This window comes from Galeopterus variegatus, unplaced genomic scaffold, assembly GCF_000696425.1.
Source record: "Galeopterus variegatus unplaced genomic scaffold, G_variegatus-3.0.2 Scaffold600, whole genome shotgun sequence".
Lineage (NCBI taxonomy): Eukaryota > Metazoa > Chordata > Mammalia > Dermoptera > Cynocephalidae > Galeopterus > Galeopterus variegatus.
In genome coordinates, this window is record NW_007726711.1 from 104,566 (window position 1) to 119,374 (window position 14,809).

Consider the following 14,809-nt stretch of genomic DNA (forward strand, 5'->3'; position numbering starts at 1 on the left):
TTTTTTTTTTTTTTTTTTTTTTTTTTTTTTTTTTTTTTTTTTTTTTCCTTTTTGTCTTTTTTCGTGTCCGGCAACGGATCGCAACCCTCAGTGTCGCGCCCGTACCGGACCGGGACCGGCAACGGGATCGCAACCCTCGGTGCTGCGCCCACACCTCGCTCAGCCAGTGAGCAGGAACCGGTCTGTATGTGGGATCCGAACCCTCGGCAGGAGCGCTGCCGCGCTTCCCAAGCGGCGCACTGTAGCAGTGCGCCACCGGGCCGGCCCCACTTACTGGTCATCTTTTGAAAACAAAAACAAAAGCAGAAACAACACACGTGCCTTCAGCTTGTCGTCAGGATATAGATGTTGCAACAGCCCAATGCTCAGCACAACGACCAGGAAAAAGCCAGATAAAGCACAAAAATCCTATTTTGGAGGCATAATGGTGCTGTGGATACGACAATTAGATGACCATGAATGTCACAGGGTCGTGTCCCCGGAGGCCCCGCCAGCGACAGATTCAAACCAAGATGGAGATTCGAATTCTGGCGCCGAGCCCTGCGATTGGGCGGGAGGCGCGATGCCGGCCAATGGGAAGGAGTGGAGGGCTGGGGCGTGGCCGGGCCCAGCAGCAGACAGACAGCCTAGCAGACAGACAGACAGACAGGGCGGGCGCGCACACGGCCCCGTCATCGGAAGGTGAGTGCGGCCGCTGCCCGAGCCCCCAGCCCCACCTGCACCCTGCGGAGGGGCCTCCGTGTCTCCCTGGGGACCCGGCGGTGGTCGGGCTCCCTCGGTTACCGAAACCGCAGCTGCGTCCTCACAACATTCGGGTTAACCAACGGGAGGGCTGGACTGGACATTGTACCCCGTGCCCCTTGGGGAGGGCAGCCATGGACCCAGGAGTCGTCACCTGCCTCTGCCTTCCCGCCCTCCTTCGGGCCATCGCCTGACAAACCCAACCCATCCCCGGGTGGGCAGCCCATGGCGGGAGTGGGCTGGGCAGGTGGGGGCCAGCAGAGGGCGGCGGGGGGGTGCGTCCAAGCCAAAGAGCAACCGCCCAGCACCATCCAGGGTCATGATGGCTGCCGGTGGACACTTGCGGCTTCCCGAGGGCCACCACTGGGGACGACGCCTGACAGCTCACCCGTACACAGAGGGGCACGCTGTGAGAATCTGCTCGGGCTGCCGCAGAAGTGGCCTCGAGGCAAAGGTTTTCAGGGAAAAATCATCCTGGTAAATTGCAGCACTGACGAGCCCTGGTTAAACCACAGCGCTCACTTCAGGGGAAGGTCTGGGTGGTCTGCAATTAGGAAGGGTTTTATGTGGGCACGTGCACGCGTGAGTGGCTGTGAGGGAGGGACATGCCGTGTGTGCCGACCTCACCCTGCGAAGGCTTTGCTTTACTCTCAGGATGACTATGGGCTGAACAGAAGACTGGGTGAGGTTGCAGCCGTCCAGCCTTCACGCGGGGCGGGAGACAGAGGTGGGGGCGGATCTGAGGGATTCCCACCGTCCATGCCGGGTCCTTCATCCCATCGGTTGGTCCACAAAGTTGACTGGCTGCGCCCAGCAACCCAGCAGGGCCTGGGAGCAGGACAGAGAGCCCTGGGGCAGGGGGCCCGCAGTGGGGTATGGGGAGGCGGACAGGAGTGGGGGAAGGATTTGTGTGTGTGAGTGTGTCTCTGTGTGTACGTGTGTATGAGCATGCACATGCGTCCATGTGAGTGTGTTTCCGTGTGTATCGTGGGTGTTTCTCTGTATGTGTGTGTATCAGCACCGGTGTTTATGCTTGTGTGCACACGTGTGTGTCTGTGTGTGCGCGTGTCTCTGTGCGCTTGTCTATGTATGTTTGTGTGTATCATGAATGTGTGTCTCTGTGTGTAGGGGTGTCTGTGAGTGTGTGTGTCTGCGTGTCTGCGTGTCTGTGTGTCTGTGTGTGTCTGTGAGTGCACGTGTGTGGGGGGTGGGCGGGTAAGATGCCACGTTGCTCAGGGCATGCTCAGTTGGCGTCACCGTCCTGCCTGTGATCGACGCGGTCATTCTTACTCACTGCTGGCCCAGATTTTGAGACCGACGGGGCACGGTGAATAATGTGTTTTGTTTGTTTAATAAACTGTAGGTGTGGGCTCAGGGGGGACGGGGGGCGGGGGAGAGACGGAACCCAGGCCTGCTCGTGCACAGAGAACCTGCTGCGGGCCCCGAGCGCTGCAGGGCAAGAAACTGTGGTGGAAGGGTAGTTTATGGAAACGCGGGGATTCTGGAATCATCAGCCCCGTGTGAAGGTCTGAGCCTGGGGTCTGAAGACTCCAGGATGTCTTTCCGATGCTGCGTCTCCTCATCTCCACGAGATGGAGCCAGAGCCCAGGGACGCCCAGCCCCCGGCTGTTGGAGTAGGAGGCCGAGTCCCCAGCGAACCCCTCACGTGCGTCTGGGGAAATACTGCGGCGTGTCTCGGTCTCACCCACTAGATGGAGCACGTGCTTTTGCGATCAAATCACCAGAGCATGCAACGTCCCAGGCTGGCGAAGCCCAAACAGCATCACGGATCAGCTGGCAGGGCTTCCGCCAATCAGAGCTGTTCAGGCTGAAAAAATGGAATTGAAATGGAATTGAAATATTCTTAATGGGAATGGAGCTACCGTGGGGCAGACCCCTGACCTTTCTCTGGGCAGAATGTGGGGTCCAGGACGGGTCGGGCTGTGGGCTGGGCAGCAGGCCAGTGTGTCCCACGTCTCCCCTGGAGGTGTATGGCAGGTGACAGGTGAGGCCACGTGCCCTCCTCCTCCACCCCCCAAATTTAACCGTGCACTGTGAACCCCGTGTGGACTTGAGCCTCCTGTTTTCTGGTCCTACTTCATGGATTGAGACTATTTGCTTAATGCTTTTTTTTTTTTTTTTTTTTTTTTTTTTTTTAAAGATGACCTGTAAGGGGATCTTAACCCTTGATTTGGTGTTGTCAGCACCACGCTCAGCCAGCGAGCTAACCGGCCATCCCTATATGGGATCCGAACCCGGTGCCTTGGTGTTATCCGACCGCACTCTCCCGAGTGAGCCACAGGCCGGCCTGTATTTGCTTAATGCTTAAAGCTGCCTGGGTGTGTGAAGAAGTCTAGTGAAAAGCAGGCGGCTAGACCCCAAAGCAGGTGAGGCTGCTGTGAGAGGTGATCTCACCCCGAAAGACCCCAGGTATTTGAAACTCCTGCTTTGCGTAAAATAGCAACAATAGAAAAAGTAAAAACAAAATGGAAGAAAAACCTAATACTGACTGTATTTCTTTGTTCTCAATTGTGTTCAATGACAGGGCAGGGAGCATCCTGAACTCAAGGAGACCACAGTGACAGCTGTAATGCTTTTTTTTTTTTCTTTTTAATAATTATCAGGTACCCAATTCAAGATGACATAAGCCAAACAAAAAAAAAAGAAAAAGAAAAACATTGAAGGGGGAGGGATGGTTGACTTATGCAATTACAAAATGCAAGGTAGGGTTCAGGAATGGGTGGATGTAGGTGCTTCAGTGATCTGAAGTTGGAGACTGCTGTCTCACAGGGATGCTGGGGACCACTGTCTTGCAGGGATGCTGAGGACCGCTGTCTCGTGGGGACGTTGAGGACCGCTTTCTCATGAGGATGCTGGCAACCTCTGTCGTGCAGGCTGGTTCCCCAAGCTTTTGGTCATGACTCTGTAGGTCACCATCAACACTCGTCCCTGGCTCCTCCCTGCAGGTCCAGCTCAGAGGCCCAGCACAGGGCCCAAGAGCCATGCTGTTAGTAGCCAACTCCTGTGACTCTCATGCTCGGGAGCTTGGGAGCCCTGGTGTGCAGATTAAGGCTCATTTACACACTTGGCTCCTGAGCTCCTGAGATCCAGTCCTGACCTTTGTCTCCAGGTTCTTTGCTTGGCCCTCCAGCCCTGACCGTACGGACACCTGGGGATTTGATTGCACAGCCTTCCTGCTGCTCCTCTGTGCAGCTTCTCCCCATGTCCCTGAAACGCCCCTCCCGGCTTCCTGGCCCATCCTGTCCTTCCTCCCAGAGCCAGCCATGCCAGTGCCAGCATCTCTGCCACAGCACTCTCCTGGGTTCAGGTCTGCAAGACCGGCTGCGAGTGGACGGTCTCCTGTTTTCATGCCCAGTACGTAGCCAAGTCCCTCACGGTGGAAGCACGAAGAAACTTGAGGAACCGCGAGCTCCTTTGGTAGAACCGTTTTCAAGCTGAGGCCTGCAGAGGCCAAGCTCCCCTGAGCAACGGCTCCCACACATGGCATCTTGGTTCCTGTGTCTCCCTCTCTCCATCTTACAAGCACACTGATGCCAGCATCGTCTGGGGCCCCTTCCTCACTTCTGGCCAGACACATTGGCGTGGATCCATCTGCCGGCTCTTCTGCTCCTTGGGCTCGGACTCCAGGTGACTGTGAACTTGGTGCAGTGATCGATGAACCCATGAGGTGGCTGTGACAGGATGCGGGGGCTGCTTGCCCGGGGTTCCTGCTCCCTCTGCCACATGGGCGGTGACAGGCAGCCTGAGATGATGACACCCACTGCACTGAGATCTGGTGGCCTCTGAACCCACCTGCATGCTACACCAGTGAACTCTGCGGTGGACCCACCTGACTCTTAAAACTTTGAGGTTTTGTACATCTTTGGATGGAATTCTCTCTTCTAGGTTTAAAACTTTAAACCCTGCTTTAAAGCTCCACCAGAACATGCTGCATGCCGAGTGTCTCTTAACCTTGTCTTGGGAGCAAATTTTGGGAATCGCAAGGAATATGCCCAGGACTTGAACAATGGACACAGAATATCAGAATGCGGAGGTTTTAGTATGTTTTTGGGGAAAACACATGGTCGGAAAGTGGGAGTTCTCTGTGAGGGCAGTGACTGTGGGTGTTTTGGGGGGACTTGACCCGGCTGTGGGCTGGGGGTGGCGAGGCCACTGTCAGTACAAGGACCTCAGAAATGAGGAGAGGGCCATGGTTTCTTTCACAGAGACAACTGCTCAGGAGGAGAGCATGATGTACGTGGTCCTGGGAGTGGGCAGTAGGGACGAGTACCCAGACCCCCAGGCCAGCTCCTGCAGGCCAGCACCGGGTGGCCCAGCCACCAGCACAGAGCAACTGGCCATGTAGCTTCGGCACCAGACAGACTTTCCAAGGAAAGTGCTTTTCCCACCTTTAGGGAGTGCTCTGAGGGCTCAAGGAGAATCAGGCTCAGGGTTGTCAGATCTAATGGTTACACAGCCGCTGGGACAGTGCTGGGAGGCAGTACTGATTGAAGAGGGAGGCCGTGTCAGGGAATGTGGGAGACCTCAAGCTGAACATGGCCCTGCAACAACCGGCAGGGACACGGGACCTCAGTCCCCTGAGATTGGAACAACCATATTCCCAGAGCCTCTGTGTGAGAGGCCAGCTCAGCGGACACCTCAATTTTAGCCTGTTGATATCCCAAGCAGAGAACCAGCTATGTTATGCTAGGCTTGTGACCTATAGAACCACAAGATAAGTAAGTGCTGTTTAGGCTGCTGAGTCTGTGGGAATTTGTGAGGTAGCATTGGAAACAGACCAAAATGCACCCAGCGAGAGCCAGCTGCCCAGGGTCTCCAGACAGCAGCCTTCTGGCCAGTGCTCACTGTGTCCACAGGACCTGAGCTTTTTCATGGAGCCCCTGCATGCTTTTCTAGAATTATTGAACTTGACCTTGAAGCCACCTTTACCCCATCATCAACCCTGGCGTGAATTCAGTCGGTGTATGTGAACGTGATGGCAACCAGAAGCCTCGAAGAAGCACACTGCTCTGAGCAGGGTGAGGGAACGTGGGCTGCACCTGTCCAGTGCCCGTAGCATCCACTCTGCAGCCTGACTGCACACGGGTGCTGTTCCAGACACACCTCACAGGGCGCTGCTCACACAGGCATGTCAGATGAGGTCGCATGTCTCTGGAAACTCGCTCCTCACCTGAAACATAGTTCTAACCCTCCTTCACTTCCTTCCTTCCTTCCTGCTTTCCTTCCTTCTTAAGCCTTTCCTAATTTTGTTTCACCTTCTTCTAGTGTCCTGATCTTTCTGTCCCTTCTGTTAACCTCTAAAGGTCCAAGTGCAGGTACATCCATGGACTGATTACTCTGGCCCTCACTGACTTTTCAATTAATAAAAGCATGCCTTGTAGAACCCTCAGGCGAAAGATGTGACATATTCCTGCAGGGTAGATATATATGACTCAAGGGGTTCATGAAATACTAGGTAGTTTCCCAATTATCGGGATAGTTTGTTGAAGCTTTCATTTCATTTTAGTACAGCTAACCCTGCTTTCAGAAATATATTTATTTTTATTTCACAAGAGGAAACATAACATAAACCTGATGAAATCCATACTAACCAGATGTGTTTGAAATCAACCTCACTAAGAACTGAACAAACCAGGATTAGGGACATTCTGATGTAATGTAATGAAAGAAACACCACATTATTTATGCACCAATTCTGCCACTAGGAAATCTAAAACAAACAACCCCCTTCCCCCACTAAAAACAAACCCCCAAATAAATTATTTCTACAAAATACTTGGCTTTTATTCTTTAAAAATGGCAATGTCATGACTGATAAAGAAAGGTAATAGGAACTGTTCCAAGTTAAAGGATGCTAGAGAGACATGATAAAATATTCTTGATTAGATACTGGATTGGATTTTTTTTTTTTTTTTTAAGATGACCGGTAAGGGGATCTTAACCCTTGACTTGGTGTTTTCAGCACCACGCTCAGCCAGTGAGCTAACCGGCCATCCCTATGTGGGATCCGAACCCGGGGCCTTGGTGTTATCAGCACCGCACTCTCCCGAGTGAGCCACGGGCTGGCCCCTGGATTGGATTTTACTGTAATGAAAGGATATTACTGTGGTGGGACACCTGTTGAAATTGGAATATGAATTGAAGATAATTTAAGAATGTTACATCAATGTTAAATTTTTACATTTGATAACTATACTATGGTTATTAAGAGGATTCCTTTGTTCTTAGAAAATATAAACTGGAGGTAAATGGGTATAATATATTTGACTTATTCTCAAATGATTCAAAAATATATATATGTGGAAAATGGGGCAAAATATTAACAATCAGGGAATTGAGTAAAGGACATATTGAAGTTAGTTGTACTATATTTGCAACTTTTCTCCAAATGGAAAATTATTTCTAAATAAAAAGTTAAAATGCTACCAAACCCAAGTCCAGCTGCCTGCCCCATATAAAAATCTTGGCTTGGCTTGTCAAAATCTGTTGCAGAACCCAGGGCATTCAGCTCCTGGCTTAGGCTCACCAAAATCTTGTTACTGAACCCAAGTCCAGCTGCTTTCCCCAAATGAAACACAAACAATTAAAAGTCAAATTGTTGGTGGAATAGGAAGTCAGCTTTTATTCAGGAATACCGGTGACCTGAGGCTAACCCATCTCTCTAGTAAACCAGAAAGAGAATGACCACACTAAAACCATCTCCCCAAATCAGATTTACTGAGGGGTTTTTAAAGAGGGCATTAAGGAAATGGAATGTGGAAAGTGAAAAGCAGGAGAGAGGACTTGTAAGAGGCAAAGTGCAAATTCTCACCAAGGCTCCTTTTGGCTTCTCTTCTTGTTCTTGATGTTATCTTAGAGTACTGCAGGATTTTGATTTGTTTCCTCAGGGTGGAATTAGCATAGCTTTATTGATGTCTTCCATGGTTTCTCAGGGTCTGGATAGTATGTGTCTCATCGCAAGCCAGCAGCTCCAGGCTGACTGGAAAACAACTTTACATTTATGTAAATAATTTCATGTTGCTCTGTAACCAAGGTTAAACATATCAAATAACCATAGGAAAAAAGGGAACTCATAGAAATGCGTGCTAAGAAAAAAAAAATGTCTTTTCTTTTTTTTAAAGCCCATGTGGTTTTAGGTCCCAATACGGCTTCATTTCTGCTCACTCTGTATTAGTCTGTTTTGTGTTGCTTATAACAAAATATTTGGAACTGAGTGATAGATAAGGAAAATGACATTTATTGCTTACTGTTTCTGAGGCTGGGAAGTCCAAAGTCCATCTGGTGGTGTGACAGTGACCCAGGGGTCTCACACTGCAAGATGGTGGAAGCAGAGAGAGAAGAGAGAGAGAAAGACAGACTCTCCTCTTCTTTTAGAGCCCTTAGAACCGTGCCCCTCACCACCATTTTTAATCCATTCATTACTGCAGGGTCCTACAACCCAATCACTTCTTCAAGGCTCCACCTTTCAATTACCATAATAGGATTTCCCACTCTTTTAACAGTCACAGTGGGGGCTAAGTTTGTAATACATAAAGCTTGGGGAACACAATTCAATCTTCAGGGAGTTTTGGGGGGACACAATTCAATCCACTACACTCCAACAGTGTTCCCACTGTCAATAGTTCCCTCTATTTCTGTGGAATAGACAGACAATTCATCTTACTGCTTCCAGCTGAGTCAGGGCAAAAAGGGTTAATTTGGAATAAAACTTTTTTTTTTTTTTTTTTTTTAAAGATGACTGGTAAGGGGATCTTAACCCTTGACTTGGTGTTGTCAGCACCATGCTCACCCACTGAGCAAACCGGCCATCCCTATATGGGATCCAAACCCGGGGCCTTGGTGTTATCAGCACCACACTCTCCCGAGTGACCCACGGGCCGGTCCTGGAATAAAACTTTTGATGTGCTGGAGGACATAGCTTTTGATACTCGGCTGGAGTAGCAGCAGGACCAAGAGCATTTGTTTATCTGTTGTCTTAGCAATTGATTGGCAACATGTGGCTGACTCACAGTTAGCAAGGTATACATTAATTGGTACATCAACAATTTTAAGAACTTACATAAATTTTTTTAGGAACAGGATGTCTTATCTAAGTCATGAGCCCCCCTCCTTCAAGGGTGTGAATATTTTTAGAGAATTGCTTGTATAGACAAGATATCATTTCCCCCCTCTTAATCAAAATATTCCTCATGAAAACATTGATGATCAATTTCCTGATTGAAAAGTCTTACTTTCTTTTGCATTGATCCCTAGTGCTGGGAAGGTTCACTTCTAGGTAGACTTGATCCCTCAGTGCTGGAGAGGCTTATTCTGAGGTAGTCATGTCCCATGTCTGCCAGAAAGATGAAACAGCAGTTAGGCCAAATTAGGGCACCATGAAGTGGCTTCAGGAACTTAGAAGAAACATGCTATTCTAAAAGCAATGTTCCAATTGCATCTTGTTATAAAGAGAGCACATTTTTATTGAACTTATGTAAATAACCATATTGCCATAAAAATTATAAGGATACTCACAAATAGTTTTCAAATTTTGGAGGAAACGTTAATAATACTGAGGTTGAAAACCCTGAGTTAGGGCCGGCCCGGTGGCGCACTGCTACAGTGTGCCGCTTGGGAGCGTGGTGGCGCTCCCGCCGAGGGTTCGGATCCCACATACAGACCGGTTCCCGCTCACTGGCTGAGCGAGGTGCAGGAGCAACACCGAGGGTTGCGATCCCGTTGCCGGTCCCGGTCCGGTACAGGCGCGACACTGAGGGTTGCGATCCGTTGCCAGACATGGAAAAAGACAAAAAGGAAAAAAAAAAAAAAAAGAAAACCCTGAGTTAAATTTATGGAGAAATAGAACTTCTGAAGTTCTATTCGGGGAAAAAGAGCAAATGTTTTCATCTTTGTTCATAAAAGTATATTTTACCGAATTGATATAAGTAATAGACAGCTTAAGAGAGAATATTTCCTTAAATCCGGAAAACAAAACATTTAAGTGAAGAACCAACAATGAAAGTTATAAAACTTTTTTTATTGGTTATTTAACTTCACGTAATAAATTTGTGCTTTGCTTGATCAGGATTTATAAATTATCAGATTTCTTACTAGAGTTCTCAAAACTTTTATTTTGTCCACTGATCTCAAAGTTATTTGAAACTTGTGTTTAAGGGTACTTGTTATAGTCTTTTTCATGAATCTGATTGTAGACAGATGCCTTTAGAGAAGAATCAAAACTTCTTGCAATTTTCCTAAGTTCAGATCAATACTTCAAGAAAACCTTGTTCTAAAATGGGGGACTTTTAGTTCTGTATCAGTGTTTTTTTTTTTTTAATATCAAAACTCAATCTTAAGAAAGACTTAGAAATAATTTCCTTCTAACTTTAGCCAACTTAATCATATACAAAAGTCTTTCATACATTTATCCTTCATAAACTATTATTACAACTTACACATCTCCATGACATGCTTTAGACTTTCTGTTCTTTCCTATATTTCCTCTTTCCTAAAAAGCCAGTAATTTTGCTTTAGGACCAAAGTTTGCTACTCAAGATGTTTTCTCACACATAAGTATTCTCTTTTCTTTTTAACCTTCCTAACCAAAACTACATCTTCATATCCATAACTTTCTCCATATCTTTCTGTTCTCCTACTTACTGATTCCTTTCTCATAAAAACACATCTTTTTTTTTTTTTTGGTACACTTTGTATACAGAATTATTTATTCTAATTAGACTTTTAACTTTTAATAACCTTAATTTCTAGTGAAAACCTAAGAAGCAAATAATTTTGAACTGTTTGCCACACTCACCAGTTTTTAAAAGACAGTTGAATCTAAATCATACTGCAAACATAATAAGACCTGTTCACATGACTAAAGTTTACTTGTCCCAATAGATAATCCAATAAAAACTGTGGACCAGATTTTAGGTGAAGCAATTTCATAACTGTCTGATTTACAAAGGACAACCTTTTTATCCCCCCTATTTTTTTTTTTTCTTTTTAGTTTTGATTTCAAATGAGTTTAGAGTTAAATTCCAAATATTTATATGTAGCTAGGACTGGCTGAATTGCATAAGAAAAACAGACTCTCCAAGTAGCCTTGATTCTTCCTACCGGGCTTCTCTTTTTCTTTATCTTGGCTGGAATGCCATCAACATAAAGTTTGTTTTAACACTTGCAGAACCGTGTGCACAGACAGACAAATTTTGTCCAGAGACTTAGCCAATTATGACTTTCTGGATCATAGTTCGTTTCTCAGTCTTGTCAAGAGAAACTCACACGTTCTTTTTTTTCTCTTTGGTCATCAGGTCTTTAATGACCAAAAGGCACAAACTTAGATACTCAAACCTAAACAGACAGCTCTCTCAAACGAACAAAATGCTGGCTTTTACATCCTTGAGTCATTTCTCACACCCAAATAGCACCTTTAACAAATAAACAGTGTAGAAAGAGGACTCCTGAGTGAACATACTGGCACTATTTATCAGCTCAGAGCCTGTTGACTCCTTACTAACGCTGCTTTCCTTTACCAACCAAAAGGTGAAAAATTGGTGGTTAATATCACTGCTGGAAAATCAGGGGAGGTCCCAAAAATTCAAGCCATGGGGCTGGACTACCATAGGCAGCTGATACCCGCAGATGAACCCAGCCTTGCTCCCATAGAAGTGGGGGTGGCTAGGCCACCTAGAACACTCAGCTCCTGGCCTGGTTCACCAAAATCTGTTACCAAATCCAAGTGCAGCTGCCCAGCACCAAACAGAAAAAAACAAATGACTCAAAAGTCAAATTGTTGGTGGAATAGGAAGGGGTGAAACAGGAAGGCATCTCTATTCAGCTGAAGGTCCTTGGATTTAGTAAGAAAAACAATAATTTTGATAAAATATTCATAAACTGAGCCTACCGTGCTCAAGTAAACATTTAATTTTGAAAAAGAAAAAGAAAAAAGCACACTGAGGAAAAGAAGATATAAAGGTATAAAATAACAAGTTTATTTGTCAAAAGGGGCATTTAAAGCTTATAATTCAAAGAGGTATGGCAAGTATTCAAACCAATTGTTTAGTGTTTTCACACTGGAAAAAAGTTTATACATATTAACTGTAGTATAATAAGCTTCAAAATACATCATTGAATGTATAGACAATGTTTTTCTATCTTTTTAATGTAAATACAAATTACAATGAAGCCTATATCTACATAAATCACTAATTGCTTCCTCTGAAATTAGGAGACTTGGGGTTTCTTACATTACTTTATTTCCTAAGGACATTGGCAGTGATTCCTAAAGTCTTTAGAGAAATCTTGCCTCTGTCATCTACATGGGCACCCCAACCCTTCTTACAGACTAGATTTGGTTTGAGGAGTATCACAAAGGTCTGCTTGTCCTAAATATCTCCTTCACAGTTCTGCCTCAGCACTATTTTAATCAATCTGGAAAATCACTTTTAAAACCAATTATTTGAATGAGGAAAAAAAAAACTAATTTATTTTCTAATTGTTCTAAAAGGCCACTGTTAAAAGTGAACATCACCTGAAAGGCAGAGAAGGCTGGTGAGTATATAAGTGGAGAAGAATAGAAACAGCTAACACTTTCTAAGTGTTATGTGCCAAGCCCTGTGCTGTGCACTTTACATGAAATATCTACAGCAACCTTAGGAGAGATTGTGGTTTGCAGACTTTAGAGTACATAAGGATCTCCTGTGAGACTTGTTAACTACACAGGATTCTGCACCTCATCACCAGACATTCTAATTCAACAAGTACTGTTGCTGATAGTGATTCTCAGCCCACAGGCAGGCACACTGAAATAATTATTATCCTTATCTTTCTCAGAGGCTCAGCAAGACCATGTCAGAGAAGTGTCCTGTGATATAAGATAATATAAGTAATAAAACACACAGTCAGCCCTCTGTGGGTTCTTCATCTCTGGATTCAATGAACCTCAGATCGGAAATATTTGGGGGTTAAGTGGGTTAGCTCAGTCGGTTACAGCACGGTGTCACAACACTACGGCGAAGGGTTCAGACCCCCTTACCAGCCATCAGCCAAAAAAAAAAAAAAAAAGAAAAGAAAAGAAAAGAAAATATTCGGGGGGAAAAAACAATATAATAATAAAAAGTATTACAAATAAAAAATATAGTATAACAACTATTTTCATAGCCTTTTACACCGTATCAATAATTTAGAGATGACTTAGAGTATATGGAAGGATGTATGTAAGTTATAGGCAAATACTATGTCATTTTATATCAGGGAATTTATTATTATTATTTTTTTAGGACCTTAGTATCCACATATTTTGGTATATGGGGGTCGTGGAACCAATTCCCCATGGATACCAAGGTCTTTGTCCCTAGTTCCTGTCACAGAGTTCCTACAACCTTTGGAATTTCCTGAATATTAGGAGTGTCTTTTGTTATCTAGAGTGAACCCCTATCACAACACCTGAATATATGCTAATGAAGTGACTTAGGGTGGGGCCCCTAGTAGCCCAGGACTGGGGGGCCGATTACTAGAAAGACCAAGTGATAAGAGGATTTGAGGGTTGGGACTTTCGGCTCAACTCACCAACCTCCAGGAAAGGTGGGGTAGGGGGGCTGGAGATTAAGCTCTATAAAAACAAGATTTGATGAGCTGCTGGGTTGCTGAACTTGTGGAGGTGCTGCGAGGGTGGTGGGCCAGAGAGGACAAGTAAGCACTGAACTTCCCATCCCCTGGCCCCCTGCACCTTGCCGTGTACATCTTTTCATCTTTTCCATACAGCTGTTCCTGAGTTATATCCTTTCTAATAAACCGGTAAATGTAAGTAAAGTGTTTCCCTGACTTCTATGAGCCATCCTAGCAAATTATGGTACAGGAAGGGGTAGTGTTGTGGGAACCCCAATTTACAGCTGATGGGTCAGAGGCATGGGGTCACAATCTGGGACTTGAGTGGCTTTGCTTGATCAGGATTTATAAATTATCAGATTTCTTACTAGAGTTCTCAAAACTTTTATTTTGTCCACTGATCTCAAAGTTATTTGAAACTTGTGTTTAAGGGTACTTGTTATAGTCTTTTTCATCAATCTGATTGTAGACAGATGCCTTTAGAGAAGAATCAAAACTTCTTGCAATTTTCCTAAGTTGGCAGTCGAGAGGGCCTGAGCCCTTGACATGTGGGATCTGACAGTATTTCCAGGTAGACAGCATCAGAATTGAACTACAGAACACCCAGATGGTGTCTGCTGGAGAATTACTTGGTATGTGGGGGAAAAACCCACACATTTTGGTGACCAGAAGTGAAGTAGAGTGTGTTGAGTGTGAGTAGAGAGAAAAAACAGTTTGGGTTTTTTCCTATACAAGTCCCGTATTGCCCCATATTGACAGGTTACTTGATCAGAGAACCATCACCGTGAAAGACCAAGCGTTTGGAAGTAGATAGATACCGTGGTATAGACCGCAGCTGCAGAGGTAGGAGTGACAAGGCAGCACGTCCGGAATTCTAGCAAGACGTGCAGCCCCCCTGTGACTAGACCCAAGTACTGCGAGAGGACTAAGCTAACGCTCAGTGTTTTATTTGCATATCGAATATATTTTAATTTTCTTCAGAAAGTGACCACTAAGTTTTTGCGAGAAAAAATAACGGCACAATTATTTTAAAACAGTACTTTATATAGTTGCCTATGTGAAGTAAATCGGTTCCCTACGTTGCAAAATAAGCTCCATGTGAATTTCTGGGGTCGTTTGGGCGCATCCTGAGGCTCCACCAATTCCATCGGTTTCTCTAAGCGGTTCAGGACCCTGAATGAGTTAAGAACAACTGCTCAGATCCACGAGAAAGAACACCGCAGGGAAAGGCACCGGTTTCGCTTCTAGAATCCTTCCGCCGAGGAGACTCTCGTGTCCTCTCGCGTCGGCGACACTGCGCTCGTGGCATCGCTCGGGCTGGGGGCTACGGAAGGGCGTGCGCGGCGCCTTGATCACGACGGCTGCGAGACGTTTTCCGGACGCACCGCACAGTCGGAACGTCCCGGGGTCAGTCCGCCTGACCTTCGCCCCGTCACCTGCCCGCAGTCAGCCTCGCTGC

The 14,809-nt window shown here is 46.0% G+C and overlaps 1 protein-coding gene across 1 annotated transcript in view; it reads left to right on the forward strand.

Annotated features, from left to right (window-relative positions):
• Positions 1–4,768: 4,768 nt before the first annotated feature.
• ACADL (acyl-CoA dehydrogenase, long chain) overlaps positions 4,769–14,809 on the forward strand; it is a 47,683-nt gene continuing 37,642 nt past the window's right edge. Inside the window, exon 1 of the mRNA XM_008570414.1 lies at positions 4,769–4,995. Coding sequence (XP_008568636.1) covers positions 4,769–4,995 — 227 coding nt within the window. The remainder of the gene's footprint in view (positions 4,996–14,809) is intronic.